The sequence below is a fragment of the Ammospiza nelsoni genome, chromosome 22 (assembly GCF_027579445.1).
Source record: "Ammospiza nelsoni isolate bAmmNel1 chromosome 22, bAmmNel1.pri, whole genome shotgun sequence".
NCBI classification, from domain to species: Eukaryota; Metazoa; Chordata; class Aves; order Passeriformes; family Passerellidae; genus Ammospiza; species Ammospiza nelsoni.
The window spans coordinates 468,934-494,856 of NC_080654.1; the positions used below are offsets into that span (position 1 = coordinate 468,934).

The following is a 25,923-nucleotide window of genomic DNA, read 5'->3' on the forward strand; positions in this document are numbered from 1 at the left end:
GTTACTCCCTGCCACCACTCATCCTGGAATATCTATTTCTGCCCCTGGGCAGGGAATTCTGTCAGTGGTTTCTCCCTGAAACAGCTGTGACAGCTTTCAGGTGAGGCCATGGAACATTTTCAAGGACAAATAAAGCGTTCTTGAAACAGAATTGCAACTGAATTATTGCTGAATAAATGACATTCTATAAACCATCTTTCTGGACACCCCAGGGACAGCTTCACCTGTTCTGGGAGAGGAGATTTTCCTACCTGTGACCTGATCTTCAGGGCAGGCCCCAGCTTGAGCCCCATGTTGTTCAGTAAGTGCTCTTCTGTCAGGAGGGGCAGGGTCTCCCCATCGATGGCCTGCTCTCGGAATACCTGAGGGGACACACAGGGACACACCTGAGCCACCCTGGCACCCTGGAAAAGGTGAACTCAAATCCCTCAGAGCCTGGATTCATCCCCCAGGGGTGTTTGCAGCCCTGTACCCACAGCCTGGAGCCATCCCTCTGGAGCCAAGGGGATTTTCTGCTCTTGGACCCAGCACAACTCACTGCACCCATTCCCATTCCCTTCCCCTCCTCTGCAGGAGCCAAAACTCTCCCTGAAACACTCCACAAAAAGCCTGCACTTGGGAAAAGCATCCCCTGGGGGCAGAGACAAAGCTGAATCCCAGCCAGGCTGGGGCAACTCTGAGTTGTGCTGGAGTTCCCTGAGATGTTGTTCTGGAACCACAGCATTCCAGGGAATCCTGCAGGGCTCTCCTGGTTTCGGATGATGAACATTCCAGGGAATTCTGCAGGGTTTCCTGGCTCTGGAACCACAGCATTCCAGGGAAGCTCCCTGGCCCCATCCCACAGCTTGGCTGGCAGCAGGCTCAGCAATCCATGAGGATAAAAGCCAGGAGGGCCCTCAGGGCTCTGAGATGGAGCTCCCAGGAGGGACAAGCCCAGCTGGGAGGGACCAGACCCCCAGGGAAGGAGGATGCTCCTCCTTTTGGGCGTACCTGAGTGTACTCGGTGCAGCCAGACAGGTTGGACACGAAGCTGCAGACGTCCTCCACTGTCCATTTGCTGATGTCCTCCAGCGCTGGGCTCTCCTCCCCATCCAGAAACAGACCTCCCATGGTGCCTGGGGTGTGGGAAGGACGGGAGGAGAAAGGAACATAAATCATTAAAATCCCACACGGACAACAAGCAGCCTGCGATCTGAATATCTGTCTCCAGCCACACATTCATCTTTAATGACCTGTCAATTAAAGCTCTGGGCAGGGTCAATTCATAGGCCTCTTCCTCCTGGAGGTCCCTGGCTGGGGGAGGGAAGGAAAAATCCCAGCTAATGCATTTCATGTGCGCAATGCTGCTCAGCTGCTGCGGGGGAAGCGGGGAGGGCAGGGCAGCACGGAGCCTGCAGGAGTTTGTGCTCCCAGAGCACAGAGCTCTGCCTGCCCCGGGGCTGCTGGAACAGCCCTGCTCCTGGAACGTGCCAGGAATGGCAACGGGGAGCTCCTGCTGCTCCCCAGGGCTGGAATGGTAACGGGATCACTGGGCAGCTCCTGCTCATTCCCATTCCCATTCCCATTCCCATTCCCAGGGCTGGAATGGTAACAGGGATCACTGGGCAGCTCCTGCTCATTCCCATTCCCATTCCCATTCCCATTCCTATTCCCAGGGCTGGAATGGTAATGGGATCATTGGGCAGCTCCTGCTCATTCCCATTCCCATTCCCATTCCCAGGGCTGGAATGGTAACGGGATCACTGGGCAGCTCCTGCTCATTCCCATTCCCATTCCCATTCCCAGGGCTGGAATGGTAACAGGGATCACTGGGCAGCTCCTGCTCATTCCCATTCCCATTCCCATTCCCATTCCTATTCCCAGGGCTGGAATGGTAACGGGATCATTGGGCAGCTCCTGCTCATTCCCATTCCCATTCCCATTCCCAGGGCTGGAATGGTAACAGGGATCACTGGGCAGCTCCTGCTCCTTGCCAGGGCTCCAGTCCCACCCTGCCCAGCCTGAGCTGCGCTGTCCCTGCAGCCCTGTCACTGTCACACACAGGGTGTCACCCAGAGGGTGTGACAGTGGCTCCCAGGGGCTGGGGCAGCCCCCCGGCCCTGCAGCCTGACAGAACACCCAGAAAAACCCCAAAGGGAGCCAGGGACAGGCACAGGGGGTGGAAATGGGGACAGGAACACTCAGGGACTCAGAGCTGCTGTGGGGGAAAGGTGAGGACACAGAACAAACCAAATCCCACAAACCAAATCCCACAAACCAAACCAAATCCCACAGAATACCTCTTTAGGGTGGGGAAAGCCAACACCAGCCCCTGGAACTGGCTGCTGGCTGCTGTTTGGACCAGTAGAGCACAAGGACGTTTACAGGGATGAGAACATCCAGGATTCTCAGGCAGGGAAAGAGTTTATGAGGGGTGTGAGCTGCTCTGCTCAGCGCATGGAGAATGCAATTGCCAGGAGAAAAATATTTCTCCCAGGAGCCTGTCATGACAGAATGATCTGTCCTGTGGGCTTGGGGCTTCTCCCTGGTGGATCAGATGGATATAACCCCTGCTTCTGCCCACAGCCGTGGGACAGCACAAGGGAAAAACAAATACAACAAAGCCATGGAGGGGAGCACAGGCCAAGGAGCAGCCAATTCCCTGGGGAATAGCCCAGGGCTGAGGGAACAGGCAGGGAAAGGAGCAGAGCCACACACAGGGCCCCACACACTCCCTACAGGGCCTCCAGCACATGCAGGGAGGCAGGGAAAGCTCGGGATCTGCAGGGTTAGCTACGGTGCCAGGGAGATGCTTTAGGGCAGCAGGGCCTGCCCAGGGAGCAGGCACAGCCTCTGCAATCGTTCCCACACATTTCCTTCCCATTCCCTGCTCCCTGGGCTGTCCCTGGGCAGGGGACAGCTGGGGCTGCTAACCCAGAGCCACAGCACCCTGTGATCCCTGTGATCCCCAGCCCTGTGTCCCCTCCCTGCTCCGGTAGCCCAGACAATGAGAACAAATGGGTGCCAGGGGCCGCAGCTCCCACCGCAGTAATGACCTGTCAGCTCACAGCCGCCACCAAGGGCAGCACCAGAGCCGGGCCTGCTCTGCCTGGCTGCCTGATGAATGATGCTCCGGGGCTGCAATGCCCTGGGGAGCGCTCCAGCAGCCGGGGCCTGGCCTGTGGGGCTGGGAGGAACCCGTGGTGCCGGGACAGGTGTGCCCAGGCCGGGCACGCAGGGCCACCCTGGCACCACAGGGCCACCCTGGCACCAGCCCACCTCTGGGCTCCATCAGCCCTGCTCCCATCCCCGTCCCTGAGCACCCCCTGCGTCCCCCAGTGAGGGCTGGGGTCAGGAGCAGCACAAGGCTGCGCTAATTGCTCTCCAGACTGCAATCAATAGAAGGATTTTAGCCTCCTGCACACTCCATCCTTCACCTCTTCCAGAGGATGGGGCTGCACAGGGCCCTGGGAGGAGGAGGAGGAGGAGGAGGAGGAGGCTGAAACCTTGAGGAGATGAGGTCATCGAGCCACAGCCCCAGAAAGCAGCTCTGGGAATGGAGCTGGACCAGCAGGGACAGAGCAGGGACAGAGCAGCTCCTCCTCCTCCAGCTGCCTCCATCTCCTCACCCTCCTCAGCTGGGTGCAAAAAGGGGTTCAGGAATTGTGTGGCACAGGGGTTCAGGTGGGTGCAGCCCTGCCTGCCTGCCCTGGGTGCTTTGTGCTCCCCCAGAGCCACAGAACACATTTGTCACCCACCCCAGGACGGCTGGATCAATACAACCCTCAATATTTCAGCTGCTGAGCTCCCACCTCAAGCCCTGGTGCTGCATCCTCCACACCCCCTGTCCTCCCGAGGCTTTGCAGGTGGGAGGATTCGCTCTGGAGCGGCACAAACCCTCAGCGAGAGCAGCCCCACGCTGGGTGAAACCAGCCAGAAGCCAAAGAGCCCTCAGGAAGAGACCCCAGCCCTGGCTCAGGCTGCACAAGGCAGGGGAGGAGGGCAGGGAAACCCAGCCCGGAGCTGTGCTGGTGATATAAATCCAAAGTGATAATAATAAATGGGCTATTACAGCATCTCACACGCGGCTGAGGGAGGCAGGGAGGGCAGCCAGCCCCAGCCCAGCTCCCCACAGGGCCACCAGCACCGTGAGCTGAGCCCAGCCCTCCCTAATGGCCGGAGGAAACGGCTCCTGCAGCAAGGCTGGGCAGCCCGAGGCAGCAGGAATATTCATCATCCTGGCCACCTGCCTGCCGCTGAAACATCGCTGAAACATCGCTGAAACATCGCTGAAAAATCGCTTCCTCCTTGCTGCCTGGGAGGCAGCTCTAATGAGGGATGGGCAGGCAGCTCCTGGTGTGGGGAACGGCACGGCACGGCACGGCACGGCACAGCACGGCACGGCACACACAGCACAGCCCCTCTCCCTCCCCGTGCGCCCTGCCTCCTGCTAATTGCCCTGCCAGGTAATTAGCTGGGGCAGGTTTGGGTTCTGGGCTGGGCTGGCGGGGCTCCCTGGCTGTGAGACCCCATTTGTGCCACCCCCAGCCTCTCTCAGGGCTGGCAGTGACCTCCCTGTCTGTCTGTCTGTCTGTCTGTCCCATCCAGCGCAGCTCCCCCAGTGCCTGTGACACAGAGAGGCACCACAAAGAGCCCCTGCCCTGCAACAGGGCACCTGGGAACCAGGCTGGAGAACCCTCCAAGGCCATCAAATCCAACCTTTGCCCAATGCCCACCGTGTCCCCAGCTCAGAGCACCACGTCCATCCTTCCTTGGACACCTCCAACGATGGTGACACCATCACCACTACCCTGGGCAGCCCTTCCAACACTTGACCACCCTTTCCATGCACAAACTCTTCCTTTAGAGAAAAGAGCACCTCACAAAGCAACCACAACCATGAGCAGGGGGCAGAACCCCCATTCCAGCTCCATCAAATCCATCCCTACTCCACACCACCATCTCCACAGCCTCGCCTGCATGGAAGTAGGGGTCCTTGGACATTCCAGGGATGGTGACACCACCACCTCCCTGGACAGCTCTTCCAATGCCCAACAACCCTTTCCACGCACAAACTCTTCCCTTAAAGCCAAGAGAACCTCACAAAGCAACCACAACCATGAGCAGGAAGCATTCCAGCCCTTCCAAACCCACCCCTGCCCCACGCCAGCACCTCCCCAGCCTCACCTGCATGGAAGTAGGGGCTCATGGTGTAGGGGAAGCCGAAGGGCAGCGGCTGCGGGGCGGGCAGCGAGGTTGGAGGCAGGTATTTCACCTCGGCCTTGCCCACGGCGGGCCCCAGCAGGTGGCTGGGGGACTCGGCGCTGGAGGAGCCGCAGGGCACCGTGCCGGGCGCCGCGCCCGCCTCGCCCGCCTCCTTGGCGCCCTCGCAGGCCTTGCCCGCGCCGCCGTCCTTGCCCTCCTTGGGCTCCGCGGCCGCGCCGCCCTCGCCCTTGAGCGCCTCGGCCTTGTCGTCGCCGTCGCTCTCCGAGTCCTTCATCTCGTCGTCGTTACAGTCCTGGGCGCCCGCCCGCGGCTCCCGCGGCTCGCCGGGGCCCTGCGGCTCGGCCCGCGCCTGCGAGGGGCCCTTGCGGCCCGCCCGCCGCGGCGGCTCCTTGGGCGGGCCGGCGGCGCCCGGCGCGAGGGACAGCAGCGGCGCGTTGTTGTGGCGCAGCACCAGCATGGCGTTGCGCCGGGACAGCTCGTCCCGCAGCGCCTGGCCCTCGGGGACGTCGTGCACGCTGCGCAGCGCCGGGTGGTCGGGGGGCAGCCCCGGGTGCAGGCTCAGCGGGTCGGCGGCCAGCAGCCTCTGCCGGTGCAGGTTCTCCAGCTCCTTCTGGCGGATCAGCTCGGCCGACATCTCCAGCCTGTGGGGAGAGGGGATTGTGGTGAGGGGTTGGGGGAATGTGGTGCCAACCCAGCCCCGCAGGAGTGAGGTGTGACCTCCACACCTGGCCAACATGTCCAGCCTGTGGGGAAAGCAGATTGTGGCAAGGGGTTGGAAGAACGTGGTCCCATCCAGCCTTGCGGGAGCCAGCCAGGACCTCCACACCTGCACAGGCCTCACTGGGACCCTGCCGTGCCATCCCCACCCAGCTCACCCCACAGCAGGACAAACCCAGCCCTTCCCACTCCTACCTGGCCAGGTTTTGCTTCCGTAGCATCTCCTGCTGCCGTGCAAACATCTCTGCCTGTGCCGGCTGCAGGAACCCGTAACCTGGGCAGGGAGAACACTGCAGGTTATTGCTGTCAGCAATGACCCCTGGCTGCCCCAGGGCCAGCTCCCCAGGGGGAAAAAGGACACCTGAGTGTCCCACCTGAGTGCTGCTTTTTGTTCCAGAGCCCAGCTATCCCCCTCGCTGCCATGGCAGGAACACAGGGCCAGGAAGAGCAGCCAAGGAATCTGCTCCTCTGGCTGCAGAACCAGGGGCAAGATGGCACAGCAGCCATGGGGAGACACTGAAATGTGTGTGGCTGCAGGGCAGACTGTCCCAGGCTGCCCCTCTGCCCTGCCCTGGCATCACCTGGGCGCTCACCTGGTGTCTGGCACAGTGCTGAAGGCACCCCGAGGAAGGGAGGCCTCAAGTGGGGCCCCAGGGCGATGTGGGGAGCGTTCTGGGGCGACAGCAGAGGCGGAGGGTGGGAGATCTCCCTGCAGGAATCACAAAATAAAGCCCTGTTGGAAACCTGGAGGCTCCCAAGGGCTCAGGAAGAACATCTTGGCTCCAGATGAGCTGCATCCTGCCCCAGAGGCTCTCTCTGTCTCCTCACCCTGATGCAGAACTGCTGAAGTGGAGAGAAAAAAGCAAAAAGAGCAGAACCAAAAGGGGAACAAAGCAGCCAGGACTCCACAGGTCCCACACATTTCCCACCTTTGCTCCTGTGGCCTTTCAGCCGGGCTGTCCAAAGGATTTGCCCTGGCAGCTTAAAAGGGAGGGCTGAGGATGCTCCATGTGCCCCTCCCTCATCACATTTGGGTTTCTGCCTCCACTGCCTCACACCTGAGAAGGAATTCTGTGCTTGGGGAGTGGGTTTGGGAAGATCTGAAAGCATCACTGGCTTGCAAAAACCCTTGTCCTAGCTGGGCTAAGGGATGACCTTTAATCATGGAGAGGAGAGCTGAAGTGAGGCAGAGGGAAATACAGACAGGAGAGGGATGTGAGCAGGAAGGGCAGTGGGGTCAGGGGGAAGGAATCTGCTGGAGAAGGGTGGGTGAAGCCAGGCAGAATGGGCAGAGCAGATGCCAGGGGCTGGGGAGACTCAGAAAGGCAGCGCTGGGTGGTGGGAAGGGGACAATCCTGGAGAGAGGCAGGGAGCACTTGCAGCAGCAGGGAAAGCAGGAAAAAAAAGGCAGGAAGGGAATAAGAGCCAAGGTCTCTTCCATTAGTCAAATCTGCCCTGGGAGCCTGCAAGCAAATCTGCTTTCCGGCTGCACGTCTCTTAATTCCTTTTGATGGCCACTTACAACATTATTACCTTCAGCAGGGCATCCAGAGGCACAGCCAAGTGCCGGGCCGTTTATTTTCATTTTACAGTATCTCCCTGCAAAAATCTGCTCTGGGAGAGGCTGGAGGCCAAGGCACAGGGAGGCAGAAGGTGCCTGTGACTTTGCAACAAACACAGCACGTGCAGAGGCGCTGCTGCGGGGGGATAACAACGGGAGCATCCTGGCCATCCATGGATCATTGTGGGCATGGATAGTTCATGGGCATGGATCAGATTGTGGGAATGGATCAGTTCGTGGGCATGGATAGTTCAGGGGAATGGATCAGGCCATGGCCATGGATCAGACCGTGGAAATTGATCAGATCACAGGCATGGACCAGGTCATGGAAATGGATCAGCTTCTGGAAATGGATCAGATCACGAGCATGGACAGCTCATAGGAATGGATCAGCTCATGGCCATGGACAGTTCATGGGCATGGACAGCTCATGGACAGCCAGACAAGGATTCCTGAGCACAAAGCGGGCGAGGAGAGCCCTTCCCAGCTCCACTTTACCCCATTCTGTGCATCCACTACACCACACCGACCCGGCTGCGCTCCCCCTCCCCAGTCCCCCTATTCCCGGTGCCCCCTCCCCTCCTGCCCGCCGTCCCCGTGGCCTCTCCGGCTCCGTGCCCCCCTCCCCGGCTCTGCCCTAACCTAATTGAGCCCCGGCGGTGTCTGGAGGCGCGGCGCGGATCGATCGCGGCTGCCGCAATGTTAATGCCGCCCGCGCGCCGCTGGCAGCTCCAATTAATCTCAGGTAACGCCGCGCTCGACCTTCGCCTCCGAGCCGGGGCAGCAGCCAAGCGATGCTTATGTAATTACACCGTGAAGTGTGTAATCACCTGCCCCGATCCCCGAGGCCTCGCAATTAGCCGGGCCGCGGTCGCGGGGCTGCCAAGTGCTGCTGCCACCCGGGCCGGCCCGCCGATGAATGAGGGACAATTAAAGCGGCGTGACGGGGGCTCCGAGGTGTCCGCTCGATCGTAATTAGCTGTAATCACGGCGAGACGAGCCTGGCAGACGTGCTGGTCGTTTTATAAGAAGCAATTTAGGAAATCAAGCCGCTGTTAACCATCGCGTGGCCGTGCCCTCCTTCCCCCGCCTGCCTTGGGGATGTGCAGGGTGCTGCGGGACATCCACGCTGCCCACGGAGAGCCCAAAAACCAAGGAGCTCCTTGGCTGGTGCCAGTCTGTGCCCAGGAAGCAGAGGGTGGGACGGGGTCAGGGCTGGGAGCTGGAAAAGCAGAGGTTCTCCCATGGTGGCAGCCCAGTGCTCTCCCCAGGTTGTTTTGATGCTTTCATGTTGTGCTACGGGCACGACTTTGATCCCTGAGGAATTCACATCTGCTCCAGACTCTGCAGTTCATTCCCTCAGAGCTTCCCTGCCTTCCTGGGCCGGGCAGAGCCCTGGGGAGCCCCTCAGCTGTGTGACACGAGGGACAGACCCTCTGTGCCAGCCCACAGAGCCACCCACGGGCACAGAACCTGCTGGAGCCTGCCCTGCTCCCTGCCAGCCCCTCTGCCCCATCCCTGGCACAGGAGGGAGGCAGCAGCACCACGCTGTGCCCTGGCACAGCCTGGGCACCCTCCCAGCCTTGCCAGCCAGCTGGGAGAAGAACTGGCAAGGCCAGAGCACAAAGCCCCTGAGACCTCAACAAAGGCTGCTGTGCCTTCAGCCAGGTGTGCAGCAAACACTGACCCTGCATCCCCTCCCAGGTACCTGCCAGCCTCAGATCCCCAAATTCCTTCCTCCTCTTTCTCCTCGGCTCAGAGTCAGAACTGCAGTGCCCTGCTCTGAGGAGGTGAATTTAGCCCCTGGCAATTACATCTGATAAGCCTTGTCCTTCTCTGGAAGAGAGCAATTCTGTGCTGCTCACATTCCTCCCCCTGCCCCCTTTTCCTTTTCCCCCCCTGAAATGCCAGCTGGAGGCTTGTGAGCTGGGTATTAGGGGATTTGCACTGCACGCTGCTAAATTTGATATGTCCTTTAACAGGAGACAAATGGTTCGCGAGGCTTAAAAAGTATCGACTTTTCTTTAACAATAAGCACTAATGGCCTTCAAATAATCAATATTTAAAGTCATTATGGGGTTACACATTATACTGTTAAAACCAAGCCTTTCACTTTAACCCCATGATATCCTCCCCAGGCTGGAGCAGAGCTCCCCCCTGGCTCGAGCCAGGCTCTGGGGGCAGCCTGGGAGCACAGGCTGTGACTGGAGATGCGAGAGGGTCAGGAAATGCAGATTGAAACCGGCAAGGCATGGAAATAAATTTAGAACGGATGGAAGAAGAGGGAAGGGAGGGGGGCAAAGAATGCATGAAAGCTCTGCTTTCTTCTGCTCTGCATTTGATAGGAAGAGACACTTTAAACCCGAGGTAACGGGCAGGAGGCACAGAGCTCCTGGCTGCTCTGCCATCCCCAGACACTGCCAGCAAGGGAGAATAAATAAAATCAAAGGCCTTGCTAGAAATGCTGTTTGGGATTTCCAGGCAGGAAAAGAACATGTGCTGGCACTGGAGAGGGGCTGCTTTGTGCTGCCCCCTCAAAATGCAGACTGCTGAAACCAAACTGCTTAAACCAGGGCAGGATCTTTGGCCTTTGCTCTGCAGCACCTTCAGCCAGGTGGGAACCAGGGAGGAGGGATCCTGGCAGGGCAGAAATCAGCACAACAGAGCCTGCAGAGAGGAGAGGGGACACAGGGCTGGGGTGGGTGAGAGCAGGAGAGAGATGGTGCCCAGAGAGGGCAGGAGATGGTGCCCACAGAGGGCAGGAGATGGTGCCCAGAGAGGGCAGGAGGGGTGCCCAGAGAGAGCAGGAGATGGTGCCCACAGAGGGCAGGAGGGGTGCCCAGAGAGGGCAGGAGATGGTGCCCACAGAGGGCAGGAGGGGTGCCCACAGAGGGCAGGAGGGGTGCCCAGACAGGGCAGGAGCCGGTGCCCACAGAGGGCAGGAGATGGTGCCCAGACAGGCCAGGAGCCGGTGCCCACAGAAAGCAGGAGCTGAGCCCAAGGAGCCAGCAGGAAAAGGAAAACCTCCCCAGAGCAGGGAGGAGGAATGAGGCGGTGGAGAACAAACCGCAGCAACAGCAGATGGGAGGAAGGGAATCCAAAAAGCCAGGCTGGGTAATTGGGCACATCTCTGCTGAGAGGAAGCCTCTGGCTGGTGCAGGGTGTCTGTCAGCCCCTGCAGGGAGGCAGGGGGTGTTTTAGGGGGTGCCTCTCTCGGGCTCCCAGCCCAGCTCAGTCCTGCCAAGGGGCTGGGCTTCCCAGGACCCTTTGGTGGGGAGGCTGCTGGCACCTCAGCCTGGCACATTCCGTGCTCCTGGCACTCCTGCTGCCTCCCCCGGCTCCTGGGGGACGAGCTGTGCTCCCCCTGCCTGCTCAGAGCCACGCTGCTTGTGCCAACACCTGCCTCAGCACCTGCCTGGCTCTGCCCTCTCCTCCCTTGAGAGGGGTGGGACCCCCAGAGCCCACAGCTCACAGTGCAGGCACAAAAACCAACTCCCAACAGCTGCCAGCACAGAAACACGCACCCAACACAGCCAAGGAGCTTCACATCAGTGAGCAGAGAGGGCAGCACAGAAACCCAGCCCTGCCCCAGCTCCTCTCCAAGCCCAATGAGCACAGAGCCCAACATCTCACCCAGCCCTGCCCCAGCTCCTCTCCAAGCCCTTCCCCGTGCAGGCCATGAGAGATTTGCCCTCAAGAGGAATTCTTCCCCGCGCAGAGAGAAGCAGGGATGAGCACCTCGGGGAGGAAATGCCAGGCTGAAGGAGCCCAGCAGAACTCTGCCAACAGACCCTGGAGGCACAGCCGAGGAGCAGCATCCCAGCAGCTCTGCAGGCTACAGCCACCTGCCAGCCCTGCAGGAGAGGCAGCAGCGTGCAGATGGAGGAGCTCCAGGCTGGAGTGCTTACGGTGGCACCTTTCAGTTGTACCCTCTCCTCTTCCAAGTCTTTTTATAACACTGAACTCGAGCATCTCCCCAAGCAGACCGCCAGGCCCTGGCATCCCAGCTGGATCCATCTCCAAAGGGATCCAGGAAACCAAAACCACGAAGCCAAATGAATTCTCCAGCAGACTGTGCCTTGGGTCTGCTGTTGGCAGGATGCCTCAGTTCCACTGACTCCAGGGAGCACAGAGATGAAGGCACCAACCACTCTGCCACAACCACGACCTTGGCCCAAGAAAATCCGTATCTGTGTGTTTGTGTGCCTCATCCCCACAGAGCCAACCTCCCAGCCCCTTTCTGACCAGCAAAGATGCAATAATTAATTCATTAATTAATGGCACCCCTGGACCTCCCCAAGCTCAGTTCACCCCTCCTGCCAGCAGCACCTTCCCGTGAGCAGCCTCCAATTAATTAATAATTAATTAATTAATGGCACCCCTGGGTCCCTGGGTTTATCTGGACCTCCCCATGCTCAGCCTACCCCTCCTACAGCAGCCCCTCCCCGTGAGCAGCCTCCAATTAATTAATAATTAATTAATTAATGGCACTCCTGATATTACATGGACCTCCCCACGAGCAGCCCCTCCCCGTGAACAGCCTCCAATTAATTAATAATTAATTAATTAATGGCACCGCTGGGTTCCTCTGGACCTCCCCACGAGCACCCCTCACCTGAGCAGCTCCCAATTAATTAATAATTAATGAATGGCACCCCCGGGTTCCTCGGCACCAGCCCCCCTCCCCAGAGCAGCCCCCACCCTGCCGTGGGCGCTTTCTGAGGCAGCCCCGGGGCCGGGCTGGCTCCTCTCCAGCCCACACAGCGCTGGGGAAAGCGGCTGCAGGAGGCTCCTGCGTGCCTGCATTCCTCCCAGGTCTGCTCAGGAGCGGGGATTTATGGCCTGGGTTAGCCAAAGCACACGCTGTGGGAGAGACAGAGCCTTCCAGAGCTGCCCGGCCCCTCCACAGTGCAAAGGTGTTGCTGGGAGAGCAGGAAATCCAGGCAGGATCTCCAAGGCTCTGAATGGGGGAATTCTGGGCTCAGCACATCCGTGCACTCACTGCAGGGCTGATGGTGCAGCCTGCTCTGCCCCCAGCCCGGCACAAAAGCCAAGAGAAGTGGAAATGCCAGAGCCCTTCACTGCTCATCCCATGACATGCACAGCCCGCGCATCCCCACAGCCCCCTCCTGCCCCTCCATCGCTGTCAGGAACGCGCACAGCTTTAATTTAATTTCCCTCTGAAGTTCTTGATTGCAGAGGGAATGGCTCGTGGCACAGAGCAAGATAAATGAGCTAGAATTTCCTGGGGGTGGGGGATATCAGCTTTCCAGCACTCCCGGCAGTGGGAGAGGCAAGCTGAGGCTCCTTTCCCTAACAAAGAAAACTTCTCTCTCTGTTCCACCTCAGAGCGTTTCTCCTCTCTCATTATCGGGGGATGCTACGAAATGCAAACTTCAACACCTCAGCTTGCTCTGTGCCCACCGACAGGTGAGAGTGGCACCTCCAGCACAGGTTTGGGATCATCCCAGCCTGGCACTCACTCCCCTGGATGTGGATGTGCACAGGCAGAGACTCCCCCCCTTCCACAGAGACGCCCCAGAGAGGGGCAGGAGCATCCCCACCCAGCACGTGTACAACCCCCAGAGGAGACGGTCACACCTTGCCAGGGAAATCAGCTCTGCCCAGCTCAGAATTACACAACCCCAAATTCTGGAAAAACCCTCTAAAACCACAGAGTCCAGCCACCATGGACACCACCATGGTCACCACCAAACCACATCCCCAGTGCCACATCCACACGCTTTTTGAACACTTCCAGGCACGGTGACTCCCAAACTGCCCATCCCATCCCATGGATCCCATCCCATCCCATCCCATCCCACTGATCCCATCCCATCCCAGCCCTCCCGGCCCGGCAAACCCCGCCCCCGGGCCGTGCCCGGTACCTGTCGGGGAAGTGGCTGTCGCGGTGCTGGGGCAGGCCCTGCTTCCTGCGCTGGCTGGACGAGTTGCTGCCCGAGGGGATGTGCGCTTCCATCGCGCCCGGGGTCCGCGCCGCCGCCGCCGCCACCTCCTGCCGCGCCCGGAGCAGATCTGGGGACACGGGGGAGCGAACGGTCAGGAGCTGCTGGAGGAGCTGCTGGAGCTGCTGCCGGCCGGCCCCGAGCCCCGCTCGGACACACGGACACGCGGACACACAGACGGACACACGGACCCGCTGCGCCCCGAGACCGCTGGACGCACGGACACGCACACGGACCCGCTGTGCCCCGGGGCCGCTCCCGGCCGTGCCCGCAGCCCCCGGGCCACGGCGGCTCCGCTGCTCCCCCTTCCCCGGTCTGTTCCCCCTTCCCCGGTCTGTTCCCCTTCCCCGGTCTGTTCCCCCTTCCCCGGTCTGTTCCCCCTTCCCCGGTCTGTTCCCCCTTCCCGGTCTGTTCCCCCTTCCCGGTCTGTTCCCCCTTCCCCGGTCTGTCTCCCCTTCCCCGGTCTGTTCCCCCTTCCCCGGTCTGTTCCCCCTTCCCGGTCTGTCTCCCCCGGGGCCAGCCCGCGGCTCGGGGCGGCTCTCGGGCGCCGGGGCGGCGGCGGAGCCCGGCGGGGAGCGGCGGCCCCGGCTCCCACTCGGCTCTCACCCCGCGGGGAGCGGCGGCCCCGGCTCCGAGCGGCTCCGGGCGCGATCCGCCCCCGCCGCCCTGGGAGTCGGGCGGCGGAGGAAATTGTGCAACTACGGCAGGGGGGTGGATTTGCGGCTTAATTGCCTTCCTGCCGGAGGGAGGGAGGCAGGGAAGGAGCGGAAAAAAGGGAGGGAAGGATGGAAGGAGGGATGGATGGAAGCGAGGGGAGCGGGAGGAGAGCGAGGCGTTCATTGCCCGCGCTCCCTCTCCCGGCCGGTCCCGAGCGGAGCCGCGCTGGCACCTGCCCCGCTCCCAACGTGTCTGTCGGGGCTCTCTGTGCCCCGTGGGGCTCTGCGGCGCTGAACCCGCCCAGCACAGGGAAGGGCCGGGCCCCGAGCAGCTGAGCATGGGGCACAGAAGGGGACCCCCCTCCCAGCCCAAGCAGTGCCCCGAGACAGCTGCAGGTGAGGGGGAAACGCAGCCCTCGTTCAGCCTGCACTGCCCTGGGACCATGGCAGGACTGTCACATGTGTCACCACCCTGCCTGTGACAGCCAGGTCACCCTGCCTGTGTCACCCTGCCTGTGACATTTGTGACACCGAGCCTGCAATAACTGTGTCACCCTGCCTGTGACACCCGTGCAGTGACACCTGCACAGCCCCTCGAGGGGTCAGTGCAGCCCACACGGTGCCCTGGGATGGACAGAGCAGGCAAGACCAGAATCACACATGCACACGGCCAAGGAGCCCCAGGGAGGGGCAGGTGATGCAGGTACAGCCCAGGTGCCCTGCCCTGGCCCCAGGGAACAAGTGACATGGACACACCTGTGCCAGGAGTCCCTCAGTGCCGGCATCAGTGTGAAATCCCCCTGCACACAGCTCACACCCCACCCAGAGCCTCTGCTGCCCTTCACGTGGTGCGCAGGAAACATCCCCGCAGAGGAAACCTCCCTGACACCATCAGCGTGCCACAGGAAACCACAGCACAGCTGGGGAGAGCAGCAGCATGGGCAGATTTACCTCCCCGAGCACAGCCTGGGCAGGATCAGCTCCAGCACCGGCCCTCAGAGCCCTCACACTCAGCAGCACATGCACCTCATGCACCTCTTCCCACTGTAAAGCTGTAGGAGCGCTGCAAACCCTGGGAACGCCACACTTCCCATCTCTGTGTCTCCCTTTTCCCCACCAGGCTCTTTCTGCAAATCCCAGCCAGCCCTCCTGGCACCAAGGTGTGCCCAGCCCAGCCTGAGCTCCATCAATCACAGCATCCAACACCGTGGTGATGCTCAGGGCTGGAGCCCCGTGCTGGGCTGGGATCGTTCCCACAGCTGCTGTTTGTGCTGGCAGCAAGGGGGACAGGGGGACAGCAGTGCCCAATTCCTGCCCTGGACAGGGGGACAGCAGTGCCCAATTCCTGCCCACATTCCTGCCCCAGACAGGGGGACAGCAGTGCCCAATTCCTGCCCACATTCCTGCCCCAGACAGGGGGACAGCAGTGCCCAATTCCTGCCCACATTCCTGCCCCAGCCGAGGGGACAAACACTGAAACCATTCTGAACTGCACAAGCACGCAAGGAACAGCCAAACACCATCAGATCACAGAAAAAAAAAAACCCCGAGAATTCGCCGAGGCAGGCAGAGCGTGCAACCTTGCAATGTTTATAAATTAATTATCTGAAAAGCCCAGGTCAGTGCTGATTGCCACGGCGGCTGTAATTTAGAGGGCTGGCGTGCAGCCAGCTGCAGGAGCCGCATTGATCCTGAGTGACCGCAACAACCCCCGCTCACACCCCCTCCTCTCCCCTGCCTTCCCCTCCCTGCCTGCTGCCCGGGCCCCCCCGAGGATCTGTTATTTACAATCCCACCCTGACAGTTGGGAAATCAGATTGATTGACAGAGGGACGCTGGCGGATGGAGGTTCCAGGCACGGAGACAGACTGAATTCAGAATGTGGGATGAATGCCACTGGGAGAACAGGGGAGGAGGAGGGGAGGGGGGGGCTGGAAAGCAATTAAAAAAAAAAAAAAAAGATTTCTAAATTATTAACATTTTTTAAATTATTAATGTTATTGGTGCCTCCGTGTGAGCCCGCAGATAAACTGCGCTTTGTACTGGCACTAATAATTTATAGCCCAACCAGAGCCCCGTGGTGTGGAGACAATCCAAAAATACGCCAAGTTTTGTCTTGTCAGAGCTCCCCCAGCCAGTGTGCCTGTGCAGGCTCCTTCTCCCCCCAAACCCCAGCGTGACCCCCCCCAAATGCTGATGAGGGAATTTAATCATCACCACAAAAACACGCCAGGCTCTCAAGGTAATAATGAGCTCCTCTCGTTATTCTGAGGGCAGGGGTGACCCAGCTGTCCCCCAGCACACTCTGGAGGGATGGACACGTGCCTGTGGCCAGCAGCCACCAGGGCCAGTGTCTGTGCCAGCCTGGTGCCACCCCACACTCTGTGCTGTGCCCAAGCCCTGCCAGTCTGAATATTCAGTGCCACCCTTTTGTCACCCTCTGTGCATCCTATGTGCCATCCCGGCCCTGTGGCACACAAACTGAGCCACCAGAGCTGGGTTTGCAGGGGCTCTGCAGTGCCTGGCACAGCCCCAGCCCCAGCCCCAGCTGCTGCCACCTCCCCACGGGGCCGGGGCAGGTTTGTGTTTGTGCCTGTGCTGATAAGCAAATCCTTCCTCCACAGCAATCCTTGCTGCCCCCAGAGAAGCCAATCAAATCAAACAGAGTGGAAAAGAAGACAGCCTCTTCATTAACCTAACAAGGAGCCCTGGGGATTCACACCAGGAGCACAGATCCTCCTGCAGCTCCAGCGATGCTCTGCTGGGGCTGCCGCTGCTCCTGAGGCAGGCAGGACGTGCCAGCCCTGCTCTCTACCTGTGCAGGGATGCTGTACCTGCGCAGGGATGCTGTACCTGTGCAGGGATGCTCTACCTGTGCAGGGATGCTCATGATCCTGCAACCTCCTGGTGCCCCCTTTAGGCACAGCCCCGGACGTGCTGGATGCAGCCAGCTCCCTCCAAAACATGTCCCAGACCCATCCCAAAGGAGTCCAGAGCTCAGGGACAGCTCCCAAAGCCACCCCAAACAGCCCCAGGGCTCAGGGACATCTCCCAGATCCATCCCAGACAACTCCAGGGCTCAGGGCCATCTCCCAAACCCACCCCAAACACCCCCAGGGCTCGGGGCCGCCCCCATGGCACTCCCCCCGTGTCAGCAGCCCCCGTGCCCGTGCTGGCCATGCCTACCCCCGTGGCTGGGCACTGCCATGCTGTTGGCCAGCTGGAAGAGGCGCTGCTGCTGCTGCTGCTCCTCGAAGGAGCCGTGCTCGTTGAGGGCAGACATCATGCGCCTGTAGTGCTCCTCGGGGGTCATCTGCGCCACCTCCTCCAGCGCCGGCGTCTGCGACGTCTCTGGGGACAGACGGACACACGGACACGCTCAGCCCCGGGGAAATGGGGCTGCTGGGACACGGGGTCTGCCTGCGGGACAGCTGGGTGTCCGCTCACATTTGGTATTTATGGGGAGTATCAGAGGGGATGTGCTGGCTGCACCGAGGGGAATTCAGGCTGGAGGTTGGGAAGAAGGTTTTTACAGAAAGGTGATGATGTTCTGGAATGAGAGCAGGGCTCAGGAACATCTTCCAGACCTATCCCAAAGGAATCCAGGACTCAGGAACATCTTCCAAACCCATCCCAAGTGAGTCCAGAGCTCAGGAACATCTCCCAAGCCCATCCCAAAGGAGTCTAGGGCTTAGGGACATCTCCCAGATCCATCCCAAATGAGTCAAGAGCTCAGGAACATCTCCCAAACCCATCCCAAATGAGTCCAGGGTGCCAAGGTTTAGTTGAGGTGTTGGGGCTGAGCTGGACTCAGTGGTCTTGAAGGTCCCTCCCAACCTGAGGATTCTGAGAATTTGGGGGAATTCTGTGAATTGGGGGAATTCTTTCCTTGTAAGAACTGAGAAGCCTGTTGGTAATTCAGAACTCAGCAGAGCAAGGCCTGACAGTGCTGCCACCCACCAAAGGGACAGTGCTGACACACCCCCAAGGGACAGTGCCACCCACCGCAGGGACAGTGCTGACACCCTCCCAAGGGGCAGTGCCACCCACCCAAGGGACAATGCTGACATATACCCAAGGGACAGTGCTGACACACCCCCAAGGGACAGTGCCACCCACCCAAGGGACAGTGCTGACACACCCCCAAGGGGCAGTGCCACCCACCGCAGGGACAGTGCTGACATATACCCAAGGGACAATGCTGACACACCCCCAAGTGACAGTGCCACCCACCGCAGGGTCAGTGCTGCCACCCACCCGCCCAGCCCTCAGCAGGACACCTCAGAGCCGGCTGTTTCCCCTCTGGCCCCGTGCCCCAGCCCCCTGGGGGCTCCCAAAGCCCCTCCCTGCCCGTGCAGTGCCCGAGGGATCCCAGGCTGGCAGGAAAACCGCAGGGGTTTGTGTTTACTGTAAGCACAGCTCTCAGTAATTACTGCTCTCCGCCCTGGCTGCTCCAGCGCTGCTTTATCTGGCATCTCTCCCACAGGCAAAGCCTTTTCATTACCCACAGAGGAACTCCCAGGCACAGGGGAGGGGGTGGCAGGGCTGGCACGGACAGGGCCACCCTCCTGTGTGCCCAGTTCCTGTGCAGGGCTCGCGGGGTGGCACCTGCCACAGCACGGCCCTGGAAATGCTGCTGGGGGCTGAGAGAGGGGCTCCCATCGGGAAAGGGGCGTGGGGGCAGCAGGAACAGCCCAGCACACACAGGGGCTCGGAAATGGGGCAGCTCAGGGGCTGGTGCTGCCTTGGTCTGACCCAACCCACGGGGCTCAGCCTCTGGAGGTGAAACTTTCCATGGGTTGTAATGAGACCACCACCCCCTCCCCAAAATACGGGAGGGAAACATCATCATCATCATCAACATCATCATCATCATCATCATCACCATAATATCATCATGATATCATCATCATCATCATCATGATATCACCATCATCATCATATCACCATCATCTCATCATCATCCCAATAATTAATTATAACAATAATAAAATAGAAAAATAAATAACAATGAATAATGAGTAACTATAACAACAATAATAATGATTGTAATTATGGTTATTGAAATAATAATAATAATAATAATAATAATAATAATAATAATAATAATAAGAAGAAGAAGAAGAAGAAGAAGAAGAAGAAGAAGAAGAAGAAGAAGAAGAAGAAGAGCCGCACACCATTTCCGCACGGCAGGGCTGCATCCCCGGCTGCCAAGAGCAGCAGGGAGATGCCTCCAGCTCAGCCCAGCCCTGCAGCAGGGCCAGGGCTCTGCTCACACAGCACTCTGGCTGCCCTGCAGCCCCAGCCCGTGCCCCAGTGACCCACATCTGCACGCTGCTGCCTCCCTGGGCTGCTCCCGGCCCTGCTGGATGAGCAGCTGGGCTGCCTGCCTGCCACGGGTCCCCCAGCCCCAAACCCAGACCCCGAGGGCTGCTCTGGGAACAGCCCTGCTCCCCCAGCCCCATCCCAAACCTGCAGGACAGCCCTGGCAGCAGCAGGGGAGGGAGGAGAGGGCAGAATTCCCTTCCAGGTCTCTTCCCAGCAGGGAGGATTCCCTCCTCCTCCTCCTCCTCCTGCCCCCGGGATGCAGGAGCTCACTGCCTCAGCTCCCTCCTGATGCTCTTACCCAAAGGTCTCAGGAGCAAAGCCACAGACCTGATTTAGAAAAACACTGATTTTTTTTTTTTTTCTTCTCCCCCCACAGCTGTGTCATTAGAGCAAAGAAAAGGGAGGGGGGAGGGGATTTAATAACACTTAATTACCATAAACTCCACGGGATCAGCCGCAGAGCAGATTTCAGGTGCAGGGAGGGGAGGGACAACGGGGGTGGCTGAGAGGGGAGGCTAAGAGGAAGGAGGAATCCAGGGAAAGGCTGGATTTCCACGCTTAAAACTTGGGAGATTTCACATGACTCAGCCAGCAGTAATTCCAGCTTTGCTGGAGCTTTGCTGTCTGCTTTTGTCATTACCAGGGGTAATGCTGGAGACTGATCTGCCAAAGCTCCCGCAGGCGCCAGGTGTGAAATGGACTCTGGCCAGCCCTGGGCAGGCTGTGAGAGCCAGGCCTGGCATCTGCTGGGCCCTCTGCAGCCCCAGCACATGCCCTGAGCAGCCCAGCCCAGCCTCCCATGTCCCCCCACAGCCAGGGCAGCCCCTGGGCACTCAGCTCCTGCACAGCCAAGGACATTTCCCTGCTGCACCAGGGCATCTCCCCAGGCTCATCCTGCCCAGGCAATGCAGACGAGGCAGGAGCACCCAGCCTGTCCATCAGCACACCCCAGACAGGCCAAAGTTCCCTTTATTGAACCCCAAGGACCTGCAGCAAACCCAGCTGAGCCCAGAGCCCAGGGCTGGCTCAGCAGCCTCAGGGGTTTCTCCTGCCTGTGCCCACTCCTGGCATGTTCAGCAGCCTGGCTTAGGGGCACTGATGCTGTGAACAGGGCCAAAACCTCATTTCTTCCCCTGGCCTAACTGGGGAAACAGCTGCCAAAGCCACCAGCGCGTGGGTGTCCCCCCAGGGAGAGGGACAGACGGACAGAGGCTGGGTCTGAACCGCTCAGCTGCAGTCCAGCTCTGGTTCTGGGCTCCCCTGTTAAGCAGAGATCTTGTTTTGGTTTAACTGGTCCCCAGCAGCACAGAGAGGAGGATGGCAGAGCAGCAGCCTGTGAGCTCACCCCCATCCAGGGTGAGAGCCCCAGAGCCTTCCCTGGGTGTGTTTCCCAGCCCTCCATCCAGCCTGCTTTCCTACCTCTCCATCCATCCAGCCTGCTCCTGCTCTCCCACCTCCCCGAGGCTCCCACCAGAGGGATTTTCCAGCTGCTCCAGCAGGAACTGAACGCTCTTCCCAATTTTCCCTTTCCCATCCTCCGGTTCCAGCCTCGAGGCGCTGGGGAAGGAGCTGTGCAGGCAGGCAGGAGAGGATTCACTGGGGAAGGAGCTGTGCAGGCAGGCAGGAGAGGATTCATTCACTGGGGAACCGTGTCCCCCTGCCCTGGCAGCCCAGGCCTGGCTCCAGAACGTTCTGCTCCGTTTGGCAGGGCCCCGTTTCCCCAGCCCAGCCAGGGCTCCCCTTTGATCTCTGGAGCGAGCTCTGGGCAGGGAGCAGGCCAGGCACGGGGGCTGTGTCCCCCTGGGAGGGTTTCCAGCCCCACAGGTGTTTGTGCACTCAGCCAGGGAGCAGCAGCAGGGATTGCCTTGGCTGCCTCTGCTCCCCTCGGCACGCCAGGAGCGGCCGCGCCGCACCAGCGGGGCCACGGGCTCTCTGCTCCTCCTCCAGAGCTCCTGTTCCAGAGCCTTCCCTTCCAAAGGCTCCCCTTCCAAAGGCTCTTCCAGACCCTCCTCTTCCAGAGCTTCCCCTTCCAAAGGCTCCCCTTCCAAAGGCTCTTTCAGATCCAGCCCAGCTGGGCCTGAGCCAGAGCTGCTCCCAGGGCCAGTGTGGGATGGAGAGGGGCAGATCCTGCTGGGATGGAGAGGGGCAGATCCTGCCTGGGATCTCTGTGATAGAGAGGGGCAGATCCTGCTGGGATCTCTGGAGAGGGGCAGATCCTGCCTGGGATCTCTGTCATAGAGAGGGGCAGATCCTGCTGGGATGGAGAGGGGCAGATCCTGCCTGGGATCTCTGTCATAGAGAGGGGCAGATCCTGCTGGGATCTCTGGAGAGGGGCAGATCCTGCCTGGGATCTCTGTCATAGAGAGGGGCAGATCCTGCTGGGATGGAGAGGGGCAGATCCTGCTGGGATCTCTGGCATGGAGAGGGGCAGATCCTGCTCTGGATCTCTGGCACGGAGAGGGCAGGTCCTGCCTGGAGCCCATCCCCACCGCAGGGATGCAGGAGGTGCAGCAGCAGCAGCACCTCCAGGAGGCCCAGGACCCCCAGGCTGCAGGACAAGGGGTGTCAGGAGATGCTGCAGCCCCGGCTCCCCCAGCAGGACACGTGGGGCTGGTGGGACCCTGAACTCCAGGCAGCCCTGGCCCCCCTTCCCACTCCCAAATCCCCCCGGTGCCCAGCAGCACCCACAGCAGCACTCCCAAAGCCCAGGGCAGCACCCACGAGGGCCCATCCCATCTGGGAATGGTTCCCCACACGAGCTGGAGCCTCCTTGCTCCCTGGGACACAGGGATTGTTTTCCCCATGGCATCCACGGCGCAGGGATGCTGCTGCAGCCACAGCAGGATGGGAGCTGCTGCTGCTTGGGGCGGGACACAAACCCGGGGGCACAGCCCCTCCTGTCACCCCCTTTGCACAGCACAGAGCAGCCCCAGAGCACAGAAACCTCAGCCCCTCACCACTCCAATGAATTCCAGCATCAGCACAGCCCTGGGGGCTCCCCAAGGATTTAATAAAAACCAGTGGGAGATCAGCAAAAGCCTCAGTTCCCAATTTCCATTCTGCCTCACCTCAAAGTGGGAGCAGAGAACAAAACTTTGCTTTATTCAGGGTTTCCTGGTACCCCTCTGTTCAAAGGCTGGGGGAATCCCTGGAGCTCTGGGAGCCAAGGGCAGGATTCCATCCTGAGTGCTTCCTGCAAAGCCAGGGCTCCTCAGCCCACTAAATAAAGGTGGGGAGGCCAAAGGAAAGGAACAGAGTGACAACACTTGACCCTGTGCCCCAAACATCCACCTGTGCCAGCTCGGGCACTTCTTCAGGATGAATCCAAAGCAATCCCTTGGCTTGGGTGAAGTTCAGCCCATTCCCAGCCAGGCCCCACAGGTTCCCTGCACTTGGCTCTCAACCACAAACTTGGGATTACCAGGGGCACAACCTCAGATAAATATAAATATAAATATAACATAACTATAACTATAACTATAACTATAACTATAACTATAACTATAACTATAACTATAACTATAACTATAACTATAACTATAACTATAACTATAACTATAACTAAATATAAATATAAATATAAATTGTGTGTCCCGGGGGCCTCGTGCCTGATGGAACAAATCTGTGCATGAACCTGTGGAAGCATCACCTGGAACTCACTTGCACAGCCACCAGAAACATTTCAGAGATAACAGGAATAGAGCAGATGGGAGAAAAATTCAAGGAAAACATGAGGAGGAGCAGTTTAAAGGGTTCCCAGCAAGATCTGAGGCATTTCTGCTGCCATGAAAGAGTCAATGGGCAGGAGAGGGTTACATCCGAGAGAGGATTTGGTATTTTCCATAGTCCTCTCAGAGAATTCTGCCCCCAGAGCATCCTGTGGGCACAAGGAGGGCAGAGCCAGGGACGCTCTGTGCCACCAGGATGCAGGACAGGTCCCACAGTGGATCTCCACAAAGCAGAATGTGAGGCTGAAGGAGGCTCCAGCACAAAGTGCTGCCCCTGGAGATGGCCTGCATGGGTCCCTGGGAGGCAGCTGGGTCCATGGGGCAGGATCAGCCCCAGAGCTGCTCTGGGTGCTCAGGGAGAGCAGGTTTGGGCACAGGCACGGAGCTGGGTATTACTGACAGCTCATTAGCCCGATATTAACAGCAAAGCCTTTCAGTAAACGGCCTGCAAAACCTCATTTACCCAACCTGGAGACAAACTCATTAACTGCAGGCTCCATTAGCCAGCCCACTTTGCCACTCATAAAGAAAGTTTAAAAATCCTGTTTATAGGAAAGAACTGGAAGGCAAATCAAGAGATAAAAATAAATAAATAAATAAATAAAAAGACAACAAACCAAACCCTAAATAGAGAAACCTTCTGCAGATTCCATCTCTATAGGAACGGTGCCATAAATGCACAAGAGAAAACTCAGCAGCCCCGTTCTCCCTGGCAGGCTCCCTTTTTCCCTTTAAAGGAGCAGATGCCAGCACGATAAGCCCGTGTGTACCTTTCACATTGAACATGTCACCGAGACATTTCTGCCTGAAGAAAGCAGGAACACCCCTGAAATCCACCTGGAGGGCTGCAGCCTGTTTTGTTTTTTGGGTTTTTTTTGATCATGAAGCAATTACAGTAATTAAGAGGCAGTCCCTGCGTGCCCTGCCAGCAGATAAAGGGAAGCAGAGCCTCCTCCTGCAGCCCCGGTGCCAGACACAGCTCCCAGCCCACAGCCCTCCCTCCTCCATCTCAGCTGAGTTCCACGGGGGAAAGCAGAAGGAAGGGGAAGGGGATGGGGAGCAGAGCAGCACTTACCCTTTGGGGACTCACTCCGGGCTTTCTTGCTCTCCAGAGGACACTCACTGCTGCTGTTGGGGGAACATACTCTCCTCTTGCCTAGAATCTCGTCTGGAGGGAGAGCAGAGAGCTGAGTGTCAGAGAGGCTGCACTTTGCAGGAGAGACCAGAGACACTTTGCTGTTTTGCTGCTCTCTCTCACACACACACACACTCTGATATTACGAGCAGAGAGAGAAAAAAAATGAAAGTAAGAAAAATCATCATCCTGAGAGCCTTGATCTGCTTTCCTAATCACGCAGCCCAAAAGCACATAATGACTATTCATACTCTGATCAATGCAACGTTTTCCAGCCATAAATTCTGAATCCAGTTGATTTCCTTACTGAGTTTCATCATTTGCTCTGGTGCCTTTTGTCCCCCCGGTGTTTCCACTCCTTTCATGCCCTGATGCAAAGCAACTGGGGGGGGGGGGAGAGGAAGGGGAGGAAAAAAACAACACAGGGAAGGGATAAAAAAAAAAAAAAAAAAGCACAACAGATCTCTGAATCTTCCTAGCACAGTATCTGTGTCTGCCTCTGTCTCTCAGTCTCTCCCCTCCCTCCCTCCTCCTCCTCCTTCAAAACCTCAAGGTCCTCAGCAATCTTCCCCCTCTGGATTGCACGGAAACGCTCGAGCCCTGTGCATTACTGCAGCCCTCGGAGCAGCCCCGAATCCCTGAGACACAATTACAGCGTCCCCGAGCAGCTTTGGAATCAATATCCTCCCTAATAACGCCGGGGAAACTGAAAGCATGATGGTGCATATGGGCAGGAAGGAAGAGCCTGCTTGTCACTGCAAGCACCAAACCCTCGTCTATCAAGGGCTTGTTAAAGATGCAGCATCTTAAAGGAGAGAAAATGATAATAATAATAATAAAAAATTGAGAAACGAGGAGAGAGAGAGAGGGCTGGATGTGCCTGAGAGCCCAAGCACTGCCAGGCTGCTGCAATGTGGGGGTTAAGGGAGGTTACAAACCCCCTGCTCCTATTTATAACAACAACAACAGCATCTTCCTGTTCCAGGGGACATTTCCAGCCAAGAACTGTCCCCAGCACTCAGCATCACTCCCCAGCACCGGGGATGCAGCTGGGCAGCCCAGGCGCTGCTGTGGCTGGGATTTATTGGGGATGTATTGGGGAGCAGAGCACAGCAGCCCCAGCAGGTGCCTCTGCCCAAGGGGCATCTCAAGGCTTTCAAAGAGGCATTTCTGCCTCCAAACCCAGCCTGCCAGGACCCTGCCACCAAATCCTGGACAGAACTGGCACTGGGGATGGTGCAGAACCCAAAGGCAAGGAGGCACAGCAGAGCAGAGGGGCTGGGGAGAGCCAGGGAAGAACAGAAGCACCCTGACAGCTCTCAGCACTCACATCCCGGCTGCCTGTCCATACAATTGGGATTTTCTCACTCCTCCTGCCTCAGTTTACCTCTCAAAAAACTCCTGCCCAGCCACGTCAGCTCCCCAAGCTCGAGAGTAGCAGGGAGCACACCCAGACCCTGTCCACAAAATCAGAATTTTCCCACTCTTCCTGCCTCAGTTTACCCCTTACACAACTCCTGCACAGCCATATCAGCTCCCCAAGCTTGGGGCTCGCAGGGAGCACATCCAGAGCCTGTCCACACAATCACAATTTTCTCTGTCCATACAATCGGAATGTTCTCCGTCC

The 25,923-nt window shown here is 58.8% G+C and overlaps 1 protein-coding gene across 1 annotated transcript in view; it reads right to left on the minus strand.

Moving 5' to 3' along the window:
• The window catches only part of SAMD11 (sterile alpha motif domain containing 11), a 64,993-nt gene that overhangs the window by 2,543 nt on the left and 36,527 nt on the right, over positions 1 to 25,923 (minus strand). The window contains exons 6-13 of the mRNA XM_059487595.1: positions 24,237 to 24,329; positions 17,292 to 17,456; positions 13,372 to 13,519; positions 6,516 to 6,631; positions 6,118 to 6,196; positions 5,167 to 5,846; positions 991 to 1,115; positions 252 to 362 (exon numbers count right to left, since the gene is read on the minus strand). Of these exons, the coding sequence (XP_059343578.1) occupies positions 252 to 362; positions 991 to 1,115; positions 5,167 to 5,846; positions 6,118 to 6,196; positions 6,516 to 6,631; positions 13,372 to 13,519; positions 17,292 to 17,456; positions 24,237 to 24,329 (1,517 nt within the window). The remainder of the gene's footprint in view (positions 1 to 251; positions 363 to 990; positions 1,116 to 5,166; positions 5,847 to 6,117; positions 6,197 to 6,515; positions 6,632 to 13,371; positions 13,520 to 17,291; positions 17,457 to 24,236; positions 24,330 to 25,923) is intronic.